The 20,803-nt window shown below is 40.0% G+C and overlaps 1 protein-coding gene across 1 annotated transcript in view; it reads right to left on the bottom strand.

Moving 5' to 3' along the window:
- LOC146437408 (uncharacterized) overlaps window positions 1-20,803 on the bottom strand; it is a 68,004-nt gene that overhangs the window by 13,552 nt on the left and 33,649 nt on the right. Inside the window, exon 3 of the mRNA XM_085060362.1 lies at window positions 988-1,130. Coding sequence (XP_084916488.1) covers window positions 1,051-1,130 — 80 coding nt within the window. The 3' untranslated portion in view covers window positions 988-1,050. The remainder of the gene's footprint in view (window positions 1-987; window positions 1,131-20,803) is intronic.

Below are 20,803 nucleotides of genomic sequence, written 5' to 3' on the forward strand. Positions count from 1 at the left end.
CAGGAGTGCCTGTCCATGCTGCACCTGAGAGATACAGTTCACCTGCCCCACCGAGATCAGGGATGGGGGGAGGAGAACTACAAGAGTCATCCAGTACCATGGTGGGCATTTACATAACTCCAGTGTTGAGTTCTTATTCAAATATTAATTTTCCCAATGAAACAAGAACCTTCCTAACAAAATATACCAAAATGTGTGTGATAAATCCAACAAGAAAGACTTCAGGAAATTCTAAAAACCTGTTAACTTATTACACGAGAGGCAGATTTACTGGGGGAGTAGAGAGGACTACTGTGCTTGAAGGCAGCCCTTTGGAGTGTATGTTTCATCCTTGCGACTTAGCAGAAGCTGTAGCACTATAGAATTCCCATGTCAACATGATAGCTCATTCAATCACTTGTTCACTGTGGATCAATTTGATATTTCTCCTATTCAGTACAGATTACTCCTGAACCTGAGCTCTTATTTTGCACTCAGCCTTCTGCTTCTTGTGCTGCCCAGTTGCCTCAGCTCTGCAGCATTCACCCTCATTCCCTGCCCTATCACTCCTGCTAACAGGCCTTATCATTTTCCCTAGGCTTATCATTTCTCCTTACTTTTCAATTCCTCTGCCCCTCAGACTGCAAAGCACATTCCTTTTCAAACATCTTATTTATGCAGTTGATCATATCAGTGAAAAGGCAGTGGTGATGGATGGTCTTTTTGAATAAACTTGTGCCAAAAAGTATAAGCACAGCTGAAGGGAGAAAGTGTGTTGTTACACTGTACAGTGGGGAGGTACAAGTCCCATGAGCCTGTCCTGCTGTTCAGGAAAGCTTCTCGAGGTGATAATTATATTGTTAACAAGTTAGATTATTAAACAAGGCAATAATAAATATGTATTTTTCAATTCTCACTCATTAATAAAGCCATTTCAGAGCTGAATATTCTCAGGATCTTACTTGCTTCATCTATATTCTAGTTAAGTGCCTGAAGGTTTTCCCTTACCTAATCTGCATTTTTCCTCATTATTTTCTCCTTCCACAAATTCAATTAGTTTTGGCCACCAACTCATAAATGCCAAAGGCTACTGAAGAACAGCATGGGATTTTTTTCTCTCATCTTATTGTCAAAGGCTGCTGTTAAAAAGCCTGAAAAATAAAAACAGAAATAAAACAAGGCAAAACAATTACTAAAACTCCAACAATGCACCTGTTTTAGAGAGCTGGCTGTTTGTGAGTAGCTAGTCTGCTTTCCTTTTGAGACAAAGACTTTCACTCTTGAGAGGAGATGGTGAGAAGGAAGAAAGCAAAACTTGTACAGTTGTGCAGATGGCAAACATGAGGGAAGGCTCTGTAGTGGAAAAGAAAGGGTAAAGAAACCACCACACCAGTCTTGTGTCTTGCTGCACAAACTATGGTTGATTGACTTTGCAAATTCTTCAGCAGTTTCCTGTGCAGCACTACACTGCCTGCTGTCATGCAAGCTGTGGTCTTGGCTCCCATGTTTGGCACACAGCCTCTGTAGGGTGATCCTGATTTCCAGACATACTTCCCCCACCACAGCCATTAGAGAGGACTAGGAAATATTCACAGCCACATGCCTGGTCACAACAAAAAAGCTATTTCCTTAAACTGTTCACAAATGTCAATATATATGGCATAGTAATGGCATGATGCTTTGGGGAGAAGGGCAGATATCTACCAGTCCTACCATAAGAGCTATACTGGGCCAAACCCCAGCTTTCACAGCTCACATTTTGCTGCTGTTGAGCAGATCATCCCCACCACATGCTGAAAAAAACAAACAAGACATCTCAAACTTCATTGTGGTCTCACTCCAAAAATACAAATCCCAGAATCTATCTGGATCATCAGATTTCAGTTTGGGGGGTCCAAAATTATCTGCAGGGCTCTGGAAACACCAGAATCTCACCAGAAACTGCATAGAGAAATATTTTCTCATACTGTCCATTTTTCTGGCTTGCGAATTCAAAAAAATTTTGGCTAATGGAGGAGTTTTCCCACTGAAATTATTTTTGTGTAATTCAAAATCATTTATTAATCCTGGCATCTGAAAATACAGCTCAATATTAGATATGTTCTGATTTCCATTCGGAACCAATTATAGAATTAATCACCTTTGATTTGGGAGGAAGAACAATCCCAGTTCTCTGTAGTGTGGATTTGCCTCAACACACAGCAAAAGTCAGCAGGAGGTTCCCCAGGATAGCAGGTATGGAAGTGATGTAAGAGTGCCACTATGTTAATGTCAAACAGTTACCACCAGGAACACCCCGAGATCTTAACAAAACCTTGCTTTTCTCCTTCTTTGATTTAGTGAATAGCAGTAAATTCAAAACTGGCAAAAAAAAAAATCTTTTCTGCTAGCAGTCTTTGAAACCACTGCGGCAGGAGACCACACACAGGAGTCCAGAGTGTTAAAAATAGATTAGAAGCTTATGTGAATAAGAAAATCAATATTTAAACCCCTAATCATTTCATTTTTATAATGTGACAGCAAGAAAGAAGAAAATCTGAACTGATTTCTGGCAGTATGCAGTGTTAGCATTCTGGCATAAGTTTCCATACACAGATCTACCAAAATAGAAACAACTACCATTAAAACAGTTTAAAAAAAATAAACTTGCTTTCACTACAGATAATAACACTTCTCCCCACCCTCAAAAAACATCCTTTTATTTGTCAAGTCAGGAAAAAAGGTCATGATAGTTTTCATAAAATTTGGACTATTTTCAGCCTGCTCCAACGACAAATGACAGCTGAGAGCCTTAAAGCCAGTGTAGGAGGGAGGGAGAGCTCTGCACTGAGGGATTCATGCTTTCCTGTATTTGCATTTCTGTATTATTTCTATTTTACATGTTTATAAAAGAATTTATACACATAGACCTCCATTCCTAAATTTATGCCTGTTTTCTGGAAAGTTACACCTCTGTCTCTCCTGCCTGCCCCTCCAGTTCTCTCTTAATAACTCCAGTCTATCTGGGTTAACTTCTGAAAAAGTCCCAGCCGTAGTTTTCTGATAAGGGTAAAAAAAGCAAAACCAACCGAGGTTTGTGAAAAATATTACATTCATTCTGCCTTTCTCCACTTCGCTTTCTTTCCTTACTGGGCTGGTTTTGGCTGGGGTAGAGTTAATTTTCTCCGTAGTAGCTGGTATGGAGCTGTGGTTTGGATTTCTGCTGGAAACAATGTTGATAATTCAGGGGTGTTTTCGTTATTGCTGGGCAGTGCTGACACACAATCAAGGCCTTTTCTGTTCCACACCAGCAAGAGGCTGGGGGTGCACAAGGAGCTGGGAGGAGACAGGGCTGGGGCAGCTGACCCCAAGTGATCCAAGGGATATCGCAGACCAAATGGCACCATATAAACTAGGGGGAAGAAGAAGTGGGAGGGGGGGAACACACACTCCTGAGCTGCCTTCTTATGTGTAATGCTTACAGACAAATGGAAGCTGGGCAGCAGTGACCTGCAAGAACCAATTATTAGGAAGCCAACCATATTCTAAAGTTTTGAACGTATCTCCCAGTGCAAAATCCAGCCTCTTCTGATGCAGCATGTTGAGTAGCACAAGACAGAAGCATTGCCTGCCATGAATATACTCCAAGCAGGATCCTTTCTGGCAGAATGCATTTTTGCAGAGCTGTAAGATGGTGGCTACATGCTGCATAGTTCTCTTATGGACTGTTGGAGTAGCTGCTTGATGTAGCCATGAGATTCTACAAACAATTTCCTCCTAAATGAGGAGATAAAGGATGGTTAGATCCACTCCATCCCAGAATTAACAAAGCACAAGAGCAGAGTAAGCCAGAACAACGTTCACAGGGGTTTTGTCCTACATTTTCAAACTGGGTTCTGGTTGTACAGATTCAGTCACCTAGCAAAAATTTCACCTATTCTTTAAAAATTAATCTTTCCCCAGTATCTAAAATTAGACATGCAGAGAATAAATAAATCTGCAGCACTAATATTCAACTTCCTATTTTCACTAGTAGCTGCTTTTGCAAGGATAATTTAATTCCTCTGTTTCATCTAGTATTGAAGCTTGTAAACTCCTTTGAGGATCCCTACCAGGAATTCATCAACATGAAGGATATGTACAGGGAAGATCATAATCAAGTCAATCAAGGGGAGAAATTCAAAAGCTTTGCCACTAAAGGAATCAAACATAAAAGCCTCCCTAGGGGGGAAGAGGTTTATGTACCATGCCTGGCCTATGTTAAGAAAATTAAAACTCGTTTCACAACATAAAAGAGCCAAAGTGTCAAGTCACTAAAACCAGTTTCCAGTACAGATGCCCTTTTCAAGACTGGTTTATGAGAGAAATACAAATTTATAATACATTTAGAGAAACACAAGTGACAAAAACATATCTAAGAGATATATACAAGGCAGACATCACAGAACATAAATTAAACAAAGACAATTTAAACGCAATTTAGCAGACGTCCATGTTGCTATAACGAAGAACACTTCTGTTTATATCCATGGAAAACTTCTTACTTTTTTCAAAGGAAATGTTTGCAGAGCAGACACTTCTAAGTATCTGCCTAACATAAGAGTTGAGGTTTGCTCTTCTTATTTCCCAGAATCTTTCCAGTAAGGGTAGCAGTGCTTGAGAAAGGCAACCAGACTGCTGCTGAGGGATGTGTGTCAATGAATGGAAAATGGATTTGGGTTTGCATCTGCTGCTTTTTGGTTCTGCTGGAAAAGGTAATTCCCCTCTTCCCTCCCATTCACTCAGCAATTTTGTTTTGAAAGCCTGTATATTTAAGGTGATACATGTTCTAAATACATCATCCAGAGCAGGATGTAAAGAAATCAGTTTTCTGAAGAAGGCTGTCAGTGCTCTCCAGAAAAGAACAGTGTAGAAACTGTTACAAGGCACATGTCAAAAAACAAGGTATCATTTTTCCTTGCTTGCAAAAATTATAATCTACTAATCCCTTTGAAACTGTGTCATTTAGAGGACTCAGTAGAAATGAAGTAGAAATGCAGCTACATAACTAGGCAAACATTTTGTTGCCTCCAAGAAGAACCATAAAGTATCTGGTGGAGTTTTTTCAAAGCTGCCCTAGGGGATGGATGTCTAATACCCATTAAAATTAACAGAAACTGGCTCCTCAAACCCAGTCACTGGCTTTAAAGAACAAGCTCTGGGGGGGTAATGTGCTGTATCAAAGAATCGGGATGAGTTGTATGGTTCACTGCATCACATGGGAGCCACTTGTATGTTTGTTTGAATAAAAAGGAAGCGAGGGGAAGAAAGACAAAAACAACAACAATAATAACAGTAATAACAATAACAATAATAGAGATTGAACTAAGAAGCCAGATAGATTTTCCCAATAGACGTTAATAACTTCAAACATTGTGGAAGGTTTTATAATAGTACCTGGAATTCTCTGACTGAACTCAAGACTCAGGTCTGTTTTGGTATGATGATACAATTTAGCAAATCATTATTGGAAGAATACAGATACCTATTTTTAAGTTTGTTAATTTTTTTATTTAAAGCTCTGCAGGTTAAAGAAAAGCTATTAGATAGTGATTAGAAAGAAAAAAATTATATGAATGTAAATGGTGAGAACTTCCAACAATCCAAATGACAAACACATTAAGGTTATTTTTTAATGAACCTTATTAATCCTAAACACTTTGAAATAATTTTGACTAGCTGGACTTATATTCCTTATTTAAGATTGGTCCTTTCCTTAAATTGTTACAAATGTTAGTGAACTGCTCTTCTTACTATGAATTGGTAATACGCACTAATTGGTAATATTCATGACAAAGGGGTTGGAACAAGATGATCTTTAAGGTCCCTTCCAACCCAAACCATTCCATGATTCTATAATAAAACTTAGAGGTAGTAACTTAAAAAAATTATAAAAGGAAAACATTGAATGCAGAACAAGAATCACTAGAACTTGGAGGCCCAGGACATAGCTGAAAAAAAAGGTTAATTTGATTTACTGAAATATTAAATAAGTGAATAAAAATATCAACAGTTCCATAAGATTGGATCAACAGTTCACATTTAGGAATTTGTCATCATTTATTTAGGTGGGATTCCCCAAAAATACACTGAGTATGGGCATCACATTTGCCTCTCCCTGAATCCACCTGCAGCAGCCTTTGGCAGTGCTGAAAACAACAGCCCTGCTTTGAAGAAAACCTCAGCACTGCTGCAGCCAGCTCTCTCAGCCCCACTGAGAGATTTAAAATTAACTCTAATTAAAAAATCACATGCTCTTATTTTTTTAACAGGAAAATACTTTTCTCTGGAAAAGAGTCCCACAGCAAAAGAAAAATTGCTTGATTTGAGATCACCTACAAAGTCTTTTTCTTTTAGCCTCTTTCAGTACTTAGAGGTGGTGTTTGTTGCAATGCAGAAAAATACACAGAGTTGAAATGAGAGCTTTGACAGTATTAAGTTTCCCTTTCACCTAAACAGCTCCTGCCTTCTCAGACAACCCACACTTGGTAGAAACATTTCACTCAGCTTTTCTGCTGACCTCTGGCTTAAGGGGTTTTATTTCTACAGAGTAAAATGAGAGTGGGTCCATTCTTAGGTGCCAAATTGGGGTGAAAGTCACCACAAAAACATGAATAATGCTCAACATTACCCAAAGTAAATTAAGTCTAACTAAACAAGCCATGACAAACAGAGTAAACTCACACTCTAAGGTAGACTTTCACACAGAAGGCAGCTATAAACTGAGTGTGGCCTGCAAATCGATCAGCCCCCTGCCTCTACCTAATGAGACCCTTTTCTTTATTGCATTTTTATAGACTTATAAAAGCAGCATAGGATGGATTATATGGGCTGTCTGTCTACCCTGTCCATCTGTGGCTCTATTGGTGTTCACCCCTGTAGACCAGGATAGTACTTGGCAGGGGTTGGAACTTAAGGGAATACAGAGGTGATTGAGAGACTTTAAAAAAAAATAACAAAACAACAATGGATGTACAACCACCTCCCCACTAAAACACTGATTCCAACAAAACCAGTTTGTAACAAGGACTATAAAATCAAAATGAATCAACAGGAAAACTTCTCTACAAATGCAGCACAACACTTCAACAGCCTTTGTGTGAGACCCATGTGATGTCAGTCCTAATTCACGTTAAAAACACAGACAATGTCTCAGAACTCTAAATGGAACATAATTATTAAAAAAAACAGGTTATGTCTATTTGGATAGAATTATTTCAAAGTTCTAGGATAATGACTTCATTTAACATGCATTACACAAGACATTTTTGGAGTTATTCCCATAGAATCAAAGCTTTCCTGTTCACGTAACTCATTTTTGCGATTCTTTATTTTGTCAGTGTTGCCGTAAACAATGTGCTGCTCATGGCAGGGAGGGGTGAGGAGAGATTGTTTAAGGAAAAATAGTCATCCCTTCACAGAATTTTGTAGTTACATTTACCAGCTGCATAAGTGTTCTGATAAACTGCCAAAAAGGTCACTATAAAGCAACACTCCTTTAAAGTTTTAATCCCTATTAAAGGAAATTATCTGGACTCTCTCCAGAAACATTTTGAGGGGGAGAAAGGGGCAAAAGCTTCTGCAGAAGATCAAATGTTGTTGATTATAAATTCATTACCAGCATAGCTGCTAACTTCAGTAAATTAACAAGGAACTTTTATTATATCCAATCAAGCTCTTGTTAAAGATAACAAGTTCTTTTCATTCCTTGTGTATTTGTGTAACAGTCACTTTTCTGCAACTCATCAAAGCTTGTTGCAAATCCATGCAAAAGTACCACTCTCTCTTTTAACTGCTTTAAAAAAATAATGAAACCTTACGATCCCAGTGAAAATGCACTGAATTACGTTAAAATATTTCAAAATAAAAGATTAGGAATTATAGAGAAATCTACCCCAGTACCAGCAAAGAGACTGATATTCCACAGCAGAAGAGTCCTAAAATGATACATTTTTCACACTTGTTTTTTATTGTTTTGTTTGTACAGAAGAAGCTTAGTTAAACAGTCTGTTTAGGAAATCTGATACTGCAACAAAGATCCATTATGGTTTCACTTTAGAGCAGGCATTCACTCAAATATTAATTGCTAAAAAGCTATTTAACATAATCAGTTCAACCATATGATTATGTTAAGAATCCTTTCTTTATCAAATAACCAGAAGTGGGAGGGAAGAATGTTTTGCTTTGAAGTTTCTCACTAATCATACATTTTACAGCAAGTTAAGGATTTTCTAAAAAAATAACTACTTCAAAAGCAAATATCTTGGTGACAGGCTGTTACACTGAGATCCCTTTCTTACATGCCACGCTCTAAATACATATTTTTCATTCATTTCATTTGTCTGTTCCCCACGTTTACCAGTGATGAAAGAAAACTTTCTGGAAACTATTTAAGAAAGTTTCAATGCCCTCTGAAATCAATGTCTAGACTGGATTAGTCTAATATGAGAAGTTTTCATATAAAACTTAAAGTTATCCCTACAATAAAGTATGATAAAAGCATACACAATTAATGAGAATTATTTAAAAAAAGGCAATGCAAACCACTTTCTAGCAGTACCAAAAGAACATAAAACCTAATGGATAAACTGTGCCTTTCTAGGTAGGTCAACTAAAAATCCTTCTAATACACAGTAATGTATTTCCACAATTGTAAATGTTTTTTCCTACAGCCAGTCAGTAGCTTATTGCTTATTGCTAATATTGCTCAAAGCCCTTTGTTCTAACAAGCTGTTTAAGTAGGAGCTTTCACTGAAAGTGTAGTTCTTTTGTTTATTTCTTTTCCATGTCAGTTGGCCAAACTGAGCTAGTCATGCACAGAGAAGCTGAACATGAAGATGGTAATTTCTCCTCTCAGTAGGACACAAGTTGTATCTGGGCAGCTTTCCATTGTCTGAGGTCTCAGCATAGGAGTGTTTGAAAATCCTCTGTAGCGGCACAGTCCAAAAGTCAAGAGGTGAAGCAGAGAGAGCAGCCACCTGCAGTCTTTTTATTTCTGCATAATATCAAATACATTCAACTTAAAATGTTCTTGGACAGCTCTAGCATCCTGTAATTCCCATGTAATGCATCCCTCCTGCCCGAAGCAGTCTAAGGTTCATTGGCTTTGATTAGACAAAAACAGTCATTGTTACTAACTAACATTATGTAATGAGCTCATGGAAGGCCTATGAAGCAGCACCATGGTTTGCAGCATAAGCACTCATTTGCCTCAGCAGAGTCAGTGCTCAATGCTGTCACTGATTTTCTGCGAAGTCTCAAGCAAGTCACTTCCACTTTGTGACATCTCCTTTAGGCTGTGCAGATCAAGAAAGGAAGGGTTCTAGCATACCGTTGCTGGTTTGGGGCTGGTTTGGCCCTTGCTCTTAGCCAAGGTCTCTCAGCTGCCTCAGAACATGAACAGAGCAGCTTTTGCCTCAGAGCTACAGTGCTACAGCATAGTACGTCTTGTGTTTGCCCTTCTATCTTGGCTTGTTCCTCTGCAGAGTCTGTTGGTGCCACTCCTTTAGTGATAAGACAAGAGGACATAGCCTCAAGCTGTTCCAGGGAGGTTCAGTTTGGACATCAGGAGGAATTTGTTCATGGAAAGAGTTGTTAAAGCACTGGAATGGGCTGCCCGTGGAGATGGTGGAGTCACCATCCCTGGAGGTGCTCAGGAAATGACTGGACATGGCACTTAGTGCCATGGTCTAGTTGACAAGGTAGCGATAAGTCTAAGGTTAGACTCTATGTTCTCAGAGGTCTTTCCCAAACCCACTGACTCTGCGATTCTGTGATTCCTGAATAACCCAAGCTGTCTTCTTGGACAATGGCAGGTACAGGGGCAAATCACCTAGCTACAGGAGGGGAGAAAAGCCCTCGATACAATGCAAGCTTTAAGAGGTGAAAACTGGAGTCCCACATGCATCCAAGCATCCCGCATTTGTGACTGAATGGGAAAGTCCTAGCTCAAGCTGAACTGAGCAGTGTTGTCCCAGCATTACTGGAAGATGTGGGGTTCCCTGCAGAAGAAGGACACAGGGTGCTGCTCTGTCACCACAGCATTGGTTCTCTCCTACAGCTGAGAGGTTGTCTGCAAAATACCGCAAGGCAATTCCTGTATTCAGTAAGTGGGTCCTTCCCACCCAAGGATGCAGTCACAGTGAGATTTAGGAAGGAGGAAAACAGCAGAATACCTAATCTAAGACAAAGGAGCTGAAAAGAAGCTGTCCAGAAAAGATGAGGGATTGATGATTGAAGAGGAATCATAGAGAAAGAAGACAAAGTGGACTCTATTCACAAAAATCTCTCATAAGAAATCATAATGATAAATTGGCTCTGTGTGCCAGAAACTGCCACAAATTAGCTATGATTCTTCTTTATCTTTGTTTAAACAAATCTGCTGTACTCTAAGTTTGATGTTACATGATCTGTAACACCAAGGAAATTCAGTCAGCTTTCCTTTTAGAAGCAGACTTGCTCTAGCAGCAGCCAAGGTTGACAGGTGTTTTCCTTGCACTGGGGACTCTCCCATTCTTTAAAGCAGTCAAAATGTCAGGAAAGCTATTCTTCCACAGTTAGCACATAAGGAAATACATTGAAGATTTTTCTCACAGCAGCAGGAAGAAAGAAACACCGTCTATGCATCTCCCCAAAGAAAAGACAACATGAATATTTCTTTCTGTATTAAAAACTTTAAAATGCAACCATCTATGAACAGAAAACACTAAATGAGTTATATATAAGATAGGTAACAACACCCATACATACATTTTCCTCTTTGAACCTCAGATTTATTGGCTGATACAGGTAACATAACTATTCTACACCTTGTACAAATCAGAAGCAACAATCCCTGCCATTGATATTTATCATATGTTCAAATGCTGATTGAAATTTGAACATTTAAAACTGAGAGAAGACCTTAATAATGGGGGAAAATGTTTCATTCTAGTACAAACAGCAATTACACATCATTAAATATAAGCTAAAGCTTCTACTTTTTTTCTCCTTTCTTTGTTTCCTTTGTTTCTATACTTGTCTTTCATCCCATTAAATTCATTGGCCAAATTAGTCACTATTATCTGTTTTAGTAATAATTTCATAATTAACCAAACAGAAAAAAAAACCCCAGGATGTTTCCAATTCCCTAAAACCCAAATGTTACCCACCCACTCCAACATCTGCAGATGGTAAGCAGTCTGTCTCTTCATTAATATCAATAATGTTAGCTGCTAATATCTACATACAATAATAATTTGATCTATACTGGGACTACTTGTAAGGCTCAGGTCTTCACTCATTGCTCAGGCAAAACTAACCCTTGAATCAAAGAGAACTCAGTTACATTAAAGGCCAAAGGAAAGAGCCCTTACTTTGCTCTTGACAGTAAGTGCACTGGAAGAGTCCCATAAAATGCAGTAGTGTTATGCGGATATTTGCCTTTGCATTCAGCAGCTGCAAGAAGGTGTCTCAGCCCTGTGAGTCAGCCCTGCTTCAGTAAAGCAACTGTTCACAGCAATGTATGTGAACAGATTTTTTGTGGAGCCACCAGGTTTTAGTAGGAACTGGTGATGTTCTGCTACAGTTTCAGTGTCTCTTACAATTTTAGAAAGGACATCAAGCAGTAATGAAGTGTGAGAGATACTAAGGACTGTCAGTCTCAAACATTTAAAAAATAAGTGAAATCCAAATAGCCTTTTTCATTGACCTTGGGCTTTTTAAAAACAGATTTTAAGTCTTTGAGGTTTGTGTTTCTGAGTGTTTCTCACAAGGGGCTTGAGATTTTTTTTTTAAAATTAACATGCTTGCAGAATTAAATTATTCTAAGAGCTGAGGCTTTAGGGAAAAAAAAAAACCCAAAACAAAACAAACTAAAATTCATCAAACAGCCATTAGCTGTTTCTGTTGGGTTAGGTAGTTTAGTGACTTAGTTCCCTCCAGAGATGTTCTTTTGAGGAATGTTGCTGCAACCATTCCAACGCAAGAGATGCAAGAAAATTTGGGGTTTTGTGACCAAAGAGTGGTGATTGCATTAATTCACTGCAGGCTGAGCAGACTGTATTTCATCAGCTGATGGTTATTCCCAGAACATGCAATTAAAATGCAGCTGTTCATTAGGAAAATGATACACTATTCTTGCATAAGTAAGGTGTGTCATGAGCAAATAAAGGGGTCATTTTTGATCCAAAGCCAGTCTGGATGGGAGATTTGATATACAATTTGACAATCTGCAATAAAGAAGCAAGACTTAAACCAAGAGCAACACTAAGCCTTTGAAAGTTGAAAACATGACTTGGAAAACATCTTCAAAACTACTTTCAATACACAAAAAAAAATTCAATACTAGCAACACTTACAGTGATTTTATCCAGTTAAAGCATCACAGATTTCTAGGAACTTTTCTTTTTTGAAATAAATACCAGCCCAAATGGGGGCTGATCTGGTTGTTATCTCAAATAGAAAAAGAAAACCATTTGCTGCTATGCTTTTCATTCATGTTAATAATCACTGATTCGTATTCCTCTAAGTATTTGGATGTGGGGGAAAGGCATCCCCATGTTTGCAGTCTGGCATTAGCAAATTCTCAAAGGGTGCTATACAATCAAAATTTCATATAACTTGGTCATGCAGGATTCGCTGTCCATGGGACAGAAGTGGCCATTGTCCTAAGACTGGTGGATTTATCCACAAGTAAGCCCTTTCTAATCTGGGTTCCTTCACTGGGTTCACTCAGCGGGAGAGGTTTTACATTCTTCCTTAAAACATTTTTTGACTCTGTAATTCAAATATCCATCAGTATATTTAGAAAGAAGAGATTGTTCAATACCTTCTCTTATAGTCTGTGGTTATCACAGCTCACATGCTACAATTAAATCCATCTGTAAACATTAAACCAAAACCCTGAATTTAGGAAGCATCAGCCACCTGCATCTTACATTGACTTCTGTATATTTTGCAGGTACTCATTTCAAATAAAGACTTTCTTCAGGTGTGCACAACTCCAGTCAGCCAGAGTGCCTTTTCTTTTGAGTGCTTTTGAAAAGACACATTGAAAAAGTATGTTCCTTCCTCCTTTGCAGTGAATGGATTCTTTGAGGAAATGGGAGTACTAACTGTGATACAGCTACCCTTTTTGTCAAATTCTTTCACAAAGAGATCACTGCTTCTGGGACCCACAGGCCCACGTATTATTCACAGACCACACACTGGGAGGAGATGCATTGACCTCAGGTCTGTTACATCACCATTAGTGTTACTCCACCCAGGATCTGAATAGTTCATTTGGATGAAGTTTCAGAAGTTATCAAGAGCAGCCTGCATAATAAGCCATGAACTTGGGCTGATTCAGTTTTGAACCAGAGGCCAAATTTTCCATAGTTCTTCCAGGGTTTTGGTGTCATGGGTTTTTTAATTCATATCACAGATTCCCTATTTTATTGCTCAGTCCCAAGGAAACGAGAGAAAACTTTCATCTGTACTCATTTATCTTCTTTGTCATTTAGGCGAATCATACAAACATCCCTTCTGAATGACATGGCCTCCTGAATTCTACAAGCTGGCTGTGAGCAAAGGCCACAGTCTCTTGGGCCAGGCCACAGGGTTCTCCTTTTGTACAGCTGAAGAAACACAGAGCAAGTGCAAAATTACCAAGGATTCCTCCCCTTGACACAGGGGATCCTTTGGGTGGATGGATGACAGGGTAACCTGCTTTGCTCAACAAATGCACATCCCTCCCAGAAGGGGCCTGTAAGGAGTTTCAAGCAACTAAATAGATTGGGAGCAGACATAATAATGTAAAAAGTCTTTGGGCAGCACAATAAAGGACTGCAGCCCAGCCTTGAATATGTGCTAAATTAGACTAAAAGCCAGAATCTTATTAAGACTGAGGGAACAGAAAGAGACCTGGCTTCCATATCTTTCCTTCTTCAGATGTACTGAACATAAGCCCAGCAAGAGAGAGAACTGTGCTTTTGGATTTTCAGTTCTCAATCTACTTATCCTTTCCTGTGCCCATAGGACAAACAGGGGAAGTAACAGAGAGGGTTAATGGCTTCACTCACTACAGTTGACTGGTGTTAAAGCTGGGGCAGATGTACGCTTTAATTAGAAAGCAGCTGCACATACATAAACCACAGCAATCTTAATCCAGAGAGTGACAGTGTGAATACAGACCTCTTGCAAAAGCACATAGCTTTAATCTGCATTTGTCTGTGGTTTTAGGGGGAAGGGTTTCAGCAGAATTCTATCCTCATAGGAGAGGAGCTCATAGGAGAGAGAAGGAAGAAGCACATATATGTCTAAAAATCAGAAAAAGGCACAAAGAATGTAAACAGAAATGAATAAAAATAACCACATAGATCAAGTACCTCAGCAGCAAAAGAGAACATTAAATTTTCCATTACCTTTCACAGAATAGAACTCTCCTGCTCTGAACAGTGCTCCAGCTGTTCCCATGGCCTTCCCTTGAGCATTGATTATGCTGGACATCCTGTGACCTCCCCACAAACTGGTAATTATATCTAGAATTGAGCCCTTTAGGAATTCAGGTACCCAATTTGCTAGGGATACTGCTGAGGAGGAGGAGGAAATCATGAACACCAAATTCACTCTGCTAATTTTTACCATGGTCCACTGGGTCAAATGTGGAGGTTTCCTTGGTTGGGAAGCAGGCAGTGCACAGGAAGCAGTGCTGCTGGACAAGCCAGGTGCTGCACACTCCTTTCCCTGCAGGCAGCAGCAAAACTGTGCACTGCAAAACCTAGTGTAAAAAATATGTGACCTATTGAGGCCCAGCAAGTCCATTAAGTCTGAAGGCCACAGGTTTGTTCAGCCTGTGTACAAGGAGATGCCCAAGTATCCAGAGAGGACAAGGTCTGGCACTTCTCAGTCTCCACAGAGCAATGTTCATGGCCTGCCCCATCATATGTGCTGCACATGCAGTGTCAAGGGGTGCAAGGCACTTCATGCTGTCAGCTCCGCTCAGCTCTAAGAGTCTAAATGAATCTAAAGGTAGAGAGCAGTTCAGCTGGGAGTTTTTATATCTCAACATATCCTAAACTAAAACATTTCCCCTTCTGTCTTGAGTGATTGTCCATATGCAGTCTTACACTCCATGGATGCTTACTATCCACTGACTTTTCCACCCCACCAGTGGAGGTTACTTGGATGAGCAGTCCTTGGCCCTCAGAAATAAATAGACAGAGAAAGGGACAATCCTGTCAAGAATTGTAGCAGCTTCAGAAGCTTCTGTATTAGCACATTGGCTCCTGCCATGACCTGTGGATGTGTGGAGAGAGGAACCCACACTGGAGCAGTTTTGCTGGCAAGACTTGTGACCCCAAGGAAAGTCCATATGAGAGTAGTCTATTCCTAAAGGAATGCACCCCGTGGGAGCTATCACACTGGCGCAGTTTGTAAAAAACTTTAGCCCGTGGGAAGGATCCACGCTGGGAGAAGTTCTCACAATCAGTCAATTAAAAAAAAAAAAAAGCAGGGGGAAATCTTGTGTGGGATCTAAACAGTGTCTAGGCAAAACTGCCTTATTTCTAAATCCACATTGGAGTCCATCACTTGGGCAGCCCCGGTATACACACACAGACAGCATGACCTTCAGCTGACAGATGAGAGCAGTCCAGAGTCTTGGATTCTGTTTAAAAGTCATCCATGATTCACTGCCAAAGGACAGCTCACTTCTGGCCTGGTTCAGTGGGGAAGCCGCTCAGGCCCTGAAGCTGTCTGGGTAACACTGGTGCCAAAGCAACAAGACATGATATGCAACAGAGGGGCAAGAGGGAAATACCTAGTAATAACACCAATATTAACCATTTTCATTTTTCAGCTGTAATAAAGTGTCTCTGTTTCCATATGTAGCCACTCTAATGAGGGGCCTGATTTCCAGGATCACTGAATCTCCAGTAGTTTCTGTGGAAACTGCTATATGGAAATCTAGTCTCTTACAAGGCATTAAAAATGTATTTGCATAGTTAAAGCTGGGCCACTGATCTTAACAAGAATGTCTTGATATTTTGGTTTACATATCATAACAGCTGGGGATGGTGTAAGGCTGATCAGCAAACTGAAGTGGGATTACAACATAAATCCAGTATTAATTGTATAAGCAAAAGCCAAGGTTGGTAAGCTTTTATGTGGAAACTGCTGACTGAATATGAAAGGGAGAAAGCTCCAGAAAAACCTGATTTTCTTTGCTGCAGCCACTTGGAGGGTGAGAAACAGAAGAAAACACATAATCCTTTGATAGACTGATAGGCTGAATTAATTCAGGATTACAACATTTTTAAATTTCACACAAACATTTCTATACACAGCTCTAACACAGGAAATCTTGGAATCATAGAATGGTTTGGATTGGGAGGGACCTTAAAGATCATCTCATTTCAACCCCCCAAATGATAATCTCATTTCATACCCTATCCAGCCTGGCCTAGAACATTTCCAGGGATGGGGCATCCACAACTGCTCTGGACAACCTGCTCCAGTGCCTCATCACCCGCACACGGAAGGTTTTTTACCTAATATCTAATCTAACTCTCAGTTTGAAGCCATTCCCCCTTGTCCTGTCACTCCAGGCCCTTGTAAACAGTCTCTCCCCATCTTTCTTGTGGGCTCCCTTCAGGCACTGGAAGGTCACAATTAGGTCATTCCAAAGCTTTCTCTTCTTCAGGATGAATAGTCCCAGTTCTCTCAGCCTTTCCTCATAGGACAGGTACTCCATTCCTCTAATCATCTTTGGTGGCCTCTGCTGGACTCACTTCAACACGTTCACATCCTGCCTGTGCTGGGGACCCCAGAGCTGGAGGCAGCACTTCAGGTGGGCTCTCACCAGACCAGGGCAGAGGGGCAGAATCCCCTCCCTCCCCTGCTGCCCTTGGGATTTGGATGCAGCCCAGGACACATTTGGCTTTCTGCACTGTGAGTGCCCACAGCTAGCTAACACCAGCCTCTCACCCAGCAGCACCCCCAAGTCCTTCTGGGCAGGGCTGCTCTCCAGGGGTTATGCTGACCCAGGTGCAGCACTTGGTCTGATTAAATCTCATGAGATTTCCATGGGCCACTTTTCAAGCTTGTCCAGGTCCCTCTTGATGGCATCCCATCCTATAGGTGTGTCAACCACATAGCTCAGCTTGGTATCATCTGCACTCTGGAGTATGGGTGTAGATTTCACAGATTTGGAATTCCTGACGGTATTGTTACTAAGATGAACAACCCTGCAGAAAGGCAGATGAATCTGAAAGTACCAGTCACTCACATAGTCCTCAACTGGACCACTGCTAAGGTTATTATTCACTCCCATTTCATTTGTGGATCGGTACCACCTTTCCTTCATTCCCCAAATATCTCAGTGGTGGCTGCTGGCTGCTTTTCTGTGAACAGAAAAGTAACTAGTAAAGTATTTCATATGTTGCAGCTTCTTCAATTCAACCTAACTGCAGGAAATAGTAATTTTCTCTCTGTGCTTCCGTGACCAATTGTCAGCACCTGATAAAATGCTGGGAGACCTTAGAAGAAGCACAGGAGTTACTGGCATACAGTGAATAATCTGTGAGTGAATTGTAATGCCTCCAAATGAAATCTTTCTATCCCAATCTTCAGCTATAAAATAATGTGCTGCAGTAATTTCCTAATATCCATATTATACTGCAGCTACTTTTTCATGTATCTTCTTTTGTACAAAGCACGTTGTAGTGGGGAGTGATGGGAAGGTCAGATTTGTTTTGGAAAAGCCCAAAAGCTCTTTCTGCAGTTATTAGGAGAGCTGTGAGAAGGCCCAGTGGCAATGATATATAGATAAACATCTGCATTCCTTACATACCACAATCATTTTTGCTTCAAGCAGAACTTCACACTTCCAATGCTAAGCAGATTGTGTATGTGCCCATTAGACATCCAAATGCTCTCTCCCCATTTGGTGTCAGGTATCCATTTGATAATTTGCTTTTGCATTATGAAGAGCTATGACTGACTCAGTGATTCTCTCTTTAGATTTGTGAAAGCCCTCTTGTATGTTGAGCAAACACTTAGTCCCTTTATAATACTGTATGAGCTGACTCTTTAGTCAAAAATATTCCACTACCTTAAAGTTGCATTGCAAAGATCCTCAACTATTTTATGCACTGCCTACTTAAAAAATAAATAAAGATTGAATTACATTCCAGAGCCCAGGATCCTCTTGCACTATACAAATGTAAGTATTTAATTTGGCTTCCCTGTTTATGTTAGTTTGTTTTAGTTGCTCTGTGTCTTACTCAACCACAAGAATGCAGTATAATTTTACTTACTCAGAACTATCTGGATTTGGCTGCTTTTTGCTTCACAGTAAAAAATCCCCAGGTTTTAAAGAAGGTCTAAAAGTGTTTTTTGTTCTTTAGTTGTGAAACTAAAAACTAGACAAACAATCAAAAGAAATTTCATACCGAGAGCCTGCAAATTAAGGCATAGAGTTAAAAAATGAACTGTTTGTAGTATTGGGGAAAGGAAGCATATTGTCAGCCTGCAGAGACTGCTGCTCCCTCCTGCAGAAACATGTTGGAAGTTAAAATGATGCTGTACCTACTCCAGAACCATCTTGCCAGCATAAATTGCTTTATGGCAGGTAGAGGGGAGAAGAGGAATAAACGGCACAACAGTGATGGGGTGACTTTCCCTGGGAAGGCTTATTCTAACCCATGAGATCTGGGAGGTACCAAAGAGCTGTTCTAGCTCGCGCTGTAGGATATGGGAAGAAATGGAGCTGCTGCCTGTAGGAGGAGCTACCACAGGTCACAGGAGGTTGTCTCAGCACAGCAGCGCCTCATGCCCAAACAGCAGGACTGACAATCCCAGTCACTGAGTCACAGAGTCAATTAGGTTGGAAAAGACCTCCAAGATAATCGAGTCCAACCTCTGACAGATCACTACCTTGTCAACTAGACCACGACATTAAATGCCAGTTGTTGGCATTAATGTCCACTTGTTTCTTGAACATCTCCAGGGATGGTGACTCCACCACCTCCCTGGGCAGCCCATTCCAATGCTTTACAACCCTTTGTATGAAGAAATTCCTCCTGATATCCAACCTGAATCTCCCTGGTGCAGCTTGAAGCCACATCCTCTTGTCCTGTCCCTTTCTGCCTGGGAGAAGAGGCTGACCCCCACCTGGTTACCACCTCCTTTCTCAGATCCTCACAGATCTTGAAGGCATCAGTACAGTGTAAAGATGCAGGGACAGCATAATTGTCTGGGACAATACAGAGGAAACTTCAGGACTGATGTTACTTTTGGTATCTTCACTTAGATCCACATTAGTTTACAAGTACATAAATTTTCCCTAAAAAGACATTGAAGACTCTCCTATGAAATGTGGTTTTCCTGGCAAGATAAACTCAGCCTAAGCAATCGCTCACATCCAGGTCCACATGAAGCTGGACAGCTGACAGCTTTTCAGTGCAAAGTGCACGGTCAGGGCCGGGGCTGGAATGTGAAGCCTAGCCCTTCCCAGACACAGGGAGCGTCCCTGAGAGCCAGCCTAGCTGAGGGAAACCTAGGGCAGCCCTGGAGATGCTTTTGCCTACTTCTACGAAATAAGTTAAATGAACAACAACAAAACCAAACTTATTCTCCACAGAAGGCCGAAAGTAGCAGCATCCAGAGCAATTATAGTAAAATAATAAGTATCTCCCAATTTGGAAATGGTCTTAGATTTTAGGTGCCTGAGAAAGATGTACCACATAGAAGCCCCATTTGCCCTATTTAAAACACTGATTTTCTTATGTGGACTTCTATACCTCAAAAAACTCTATCTAGCCATAAAAAGCTGAATAATTTTACTGAAATTGCTGGAGTTTCAGATCTTTATGTTTTAAAATAGTTTATAAATGAAAATCGGGTTCTAAAAGTATTTGAAATGAAAATTTATTCTAAGTATTGTTCTGATGGTCAGTTGTTTATAAGTACTGTGCACAAAACTGGTTCTATACCCAGGTTTAAAATGCATTTACAGTGAGCATTACATTAGCAAAGTAAGAAATAGCCAGAGAGAAGCAACACAAAGCAGAGGCACACCCTTCTGAGACAGAATGCAAAGCAACACCCATGAGTAATAAATAAATAATTGATCACAAATTTTATACCATACAGTTTTCTGTTTCAGGGGCCAATGCATAAATATTTTGCAGATGCCATCTACAGGGGGAGCAGAAAATCTTGTAGTAAATAAAATAAATTAGGAAATCATTCTTTAAAACTCATAATTTCTTTACTTGTTAGATGTTGCAACAGCAAGAGTGACCAGGGCAACTGTCTCTTAAGCATTTATAAGGAGCCAAAAAGAAACTGGAGAAATGTAGACACATGAATGTCAACATCACTGAGACAGAAATCAAAATAGAAATAGGGATTTTTTTAATTAAACACTGATCGTAAAACTAAGGAGTCGCCGATATCCTTGTAAAGTACCCCATTCAAACTCAAGAGAGATTAGTTGCTCACAGACCTTAAGGCCTCATACTCTCATTGTTTATACCAGGCTGCCCTCTAGCAATGAAAACCAGTGCACAGCGTTCATGAAGGGTTTTCTTAGAACATAAGCTGTTTTTCCCTTTCAAAAAATGTTTGCTGTTTGCCTCATCTGTGCTTTAATCTGCATTTTAAAACTCTTATTCAGTAAATTTTCTCATTAGTTTAATAGAAACAGTAAAAATGGCTACTTAATTGCAATTATTAATGTTAAATATATTTGGAGACAGCTACTACTGTCTTTATAGAGATATATACACTTGACTAATCTTTGCCCCATTTGACCACCTTAATCCCTGATGTGTTATCAGGG

This window comes from Lichenostomus cassidix, chromosome 4A (genome assembly GCF_008360975.1).
Source record: "Lichenostomus cassidix isolate B80296 chromosome 4A, HeHo_3.0, whole genome shotgun sequence".
NCBI lineage: Eukaryota > Metazoa > Chordata > Aves > Passeriformes > Meliphagidae > Lichenostomus > Lichenostomus cassidix.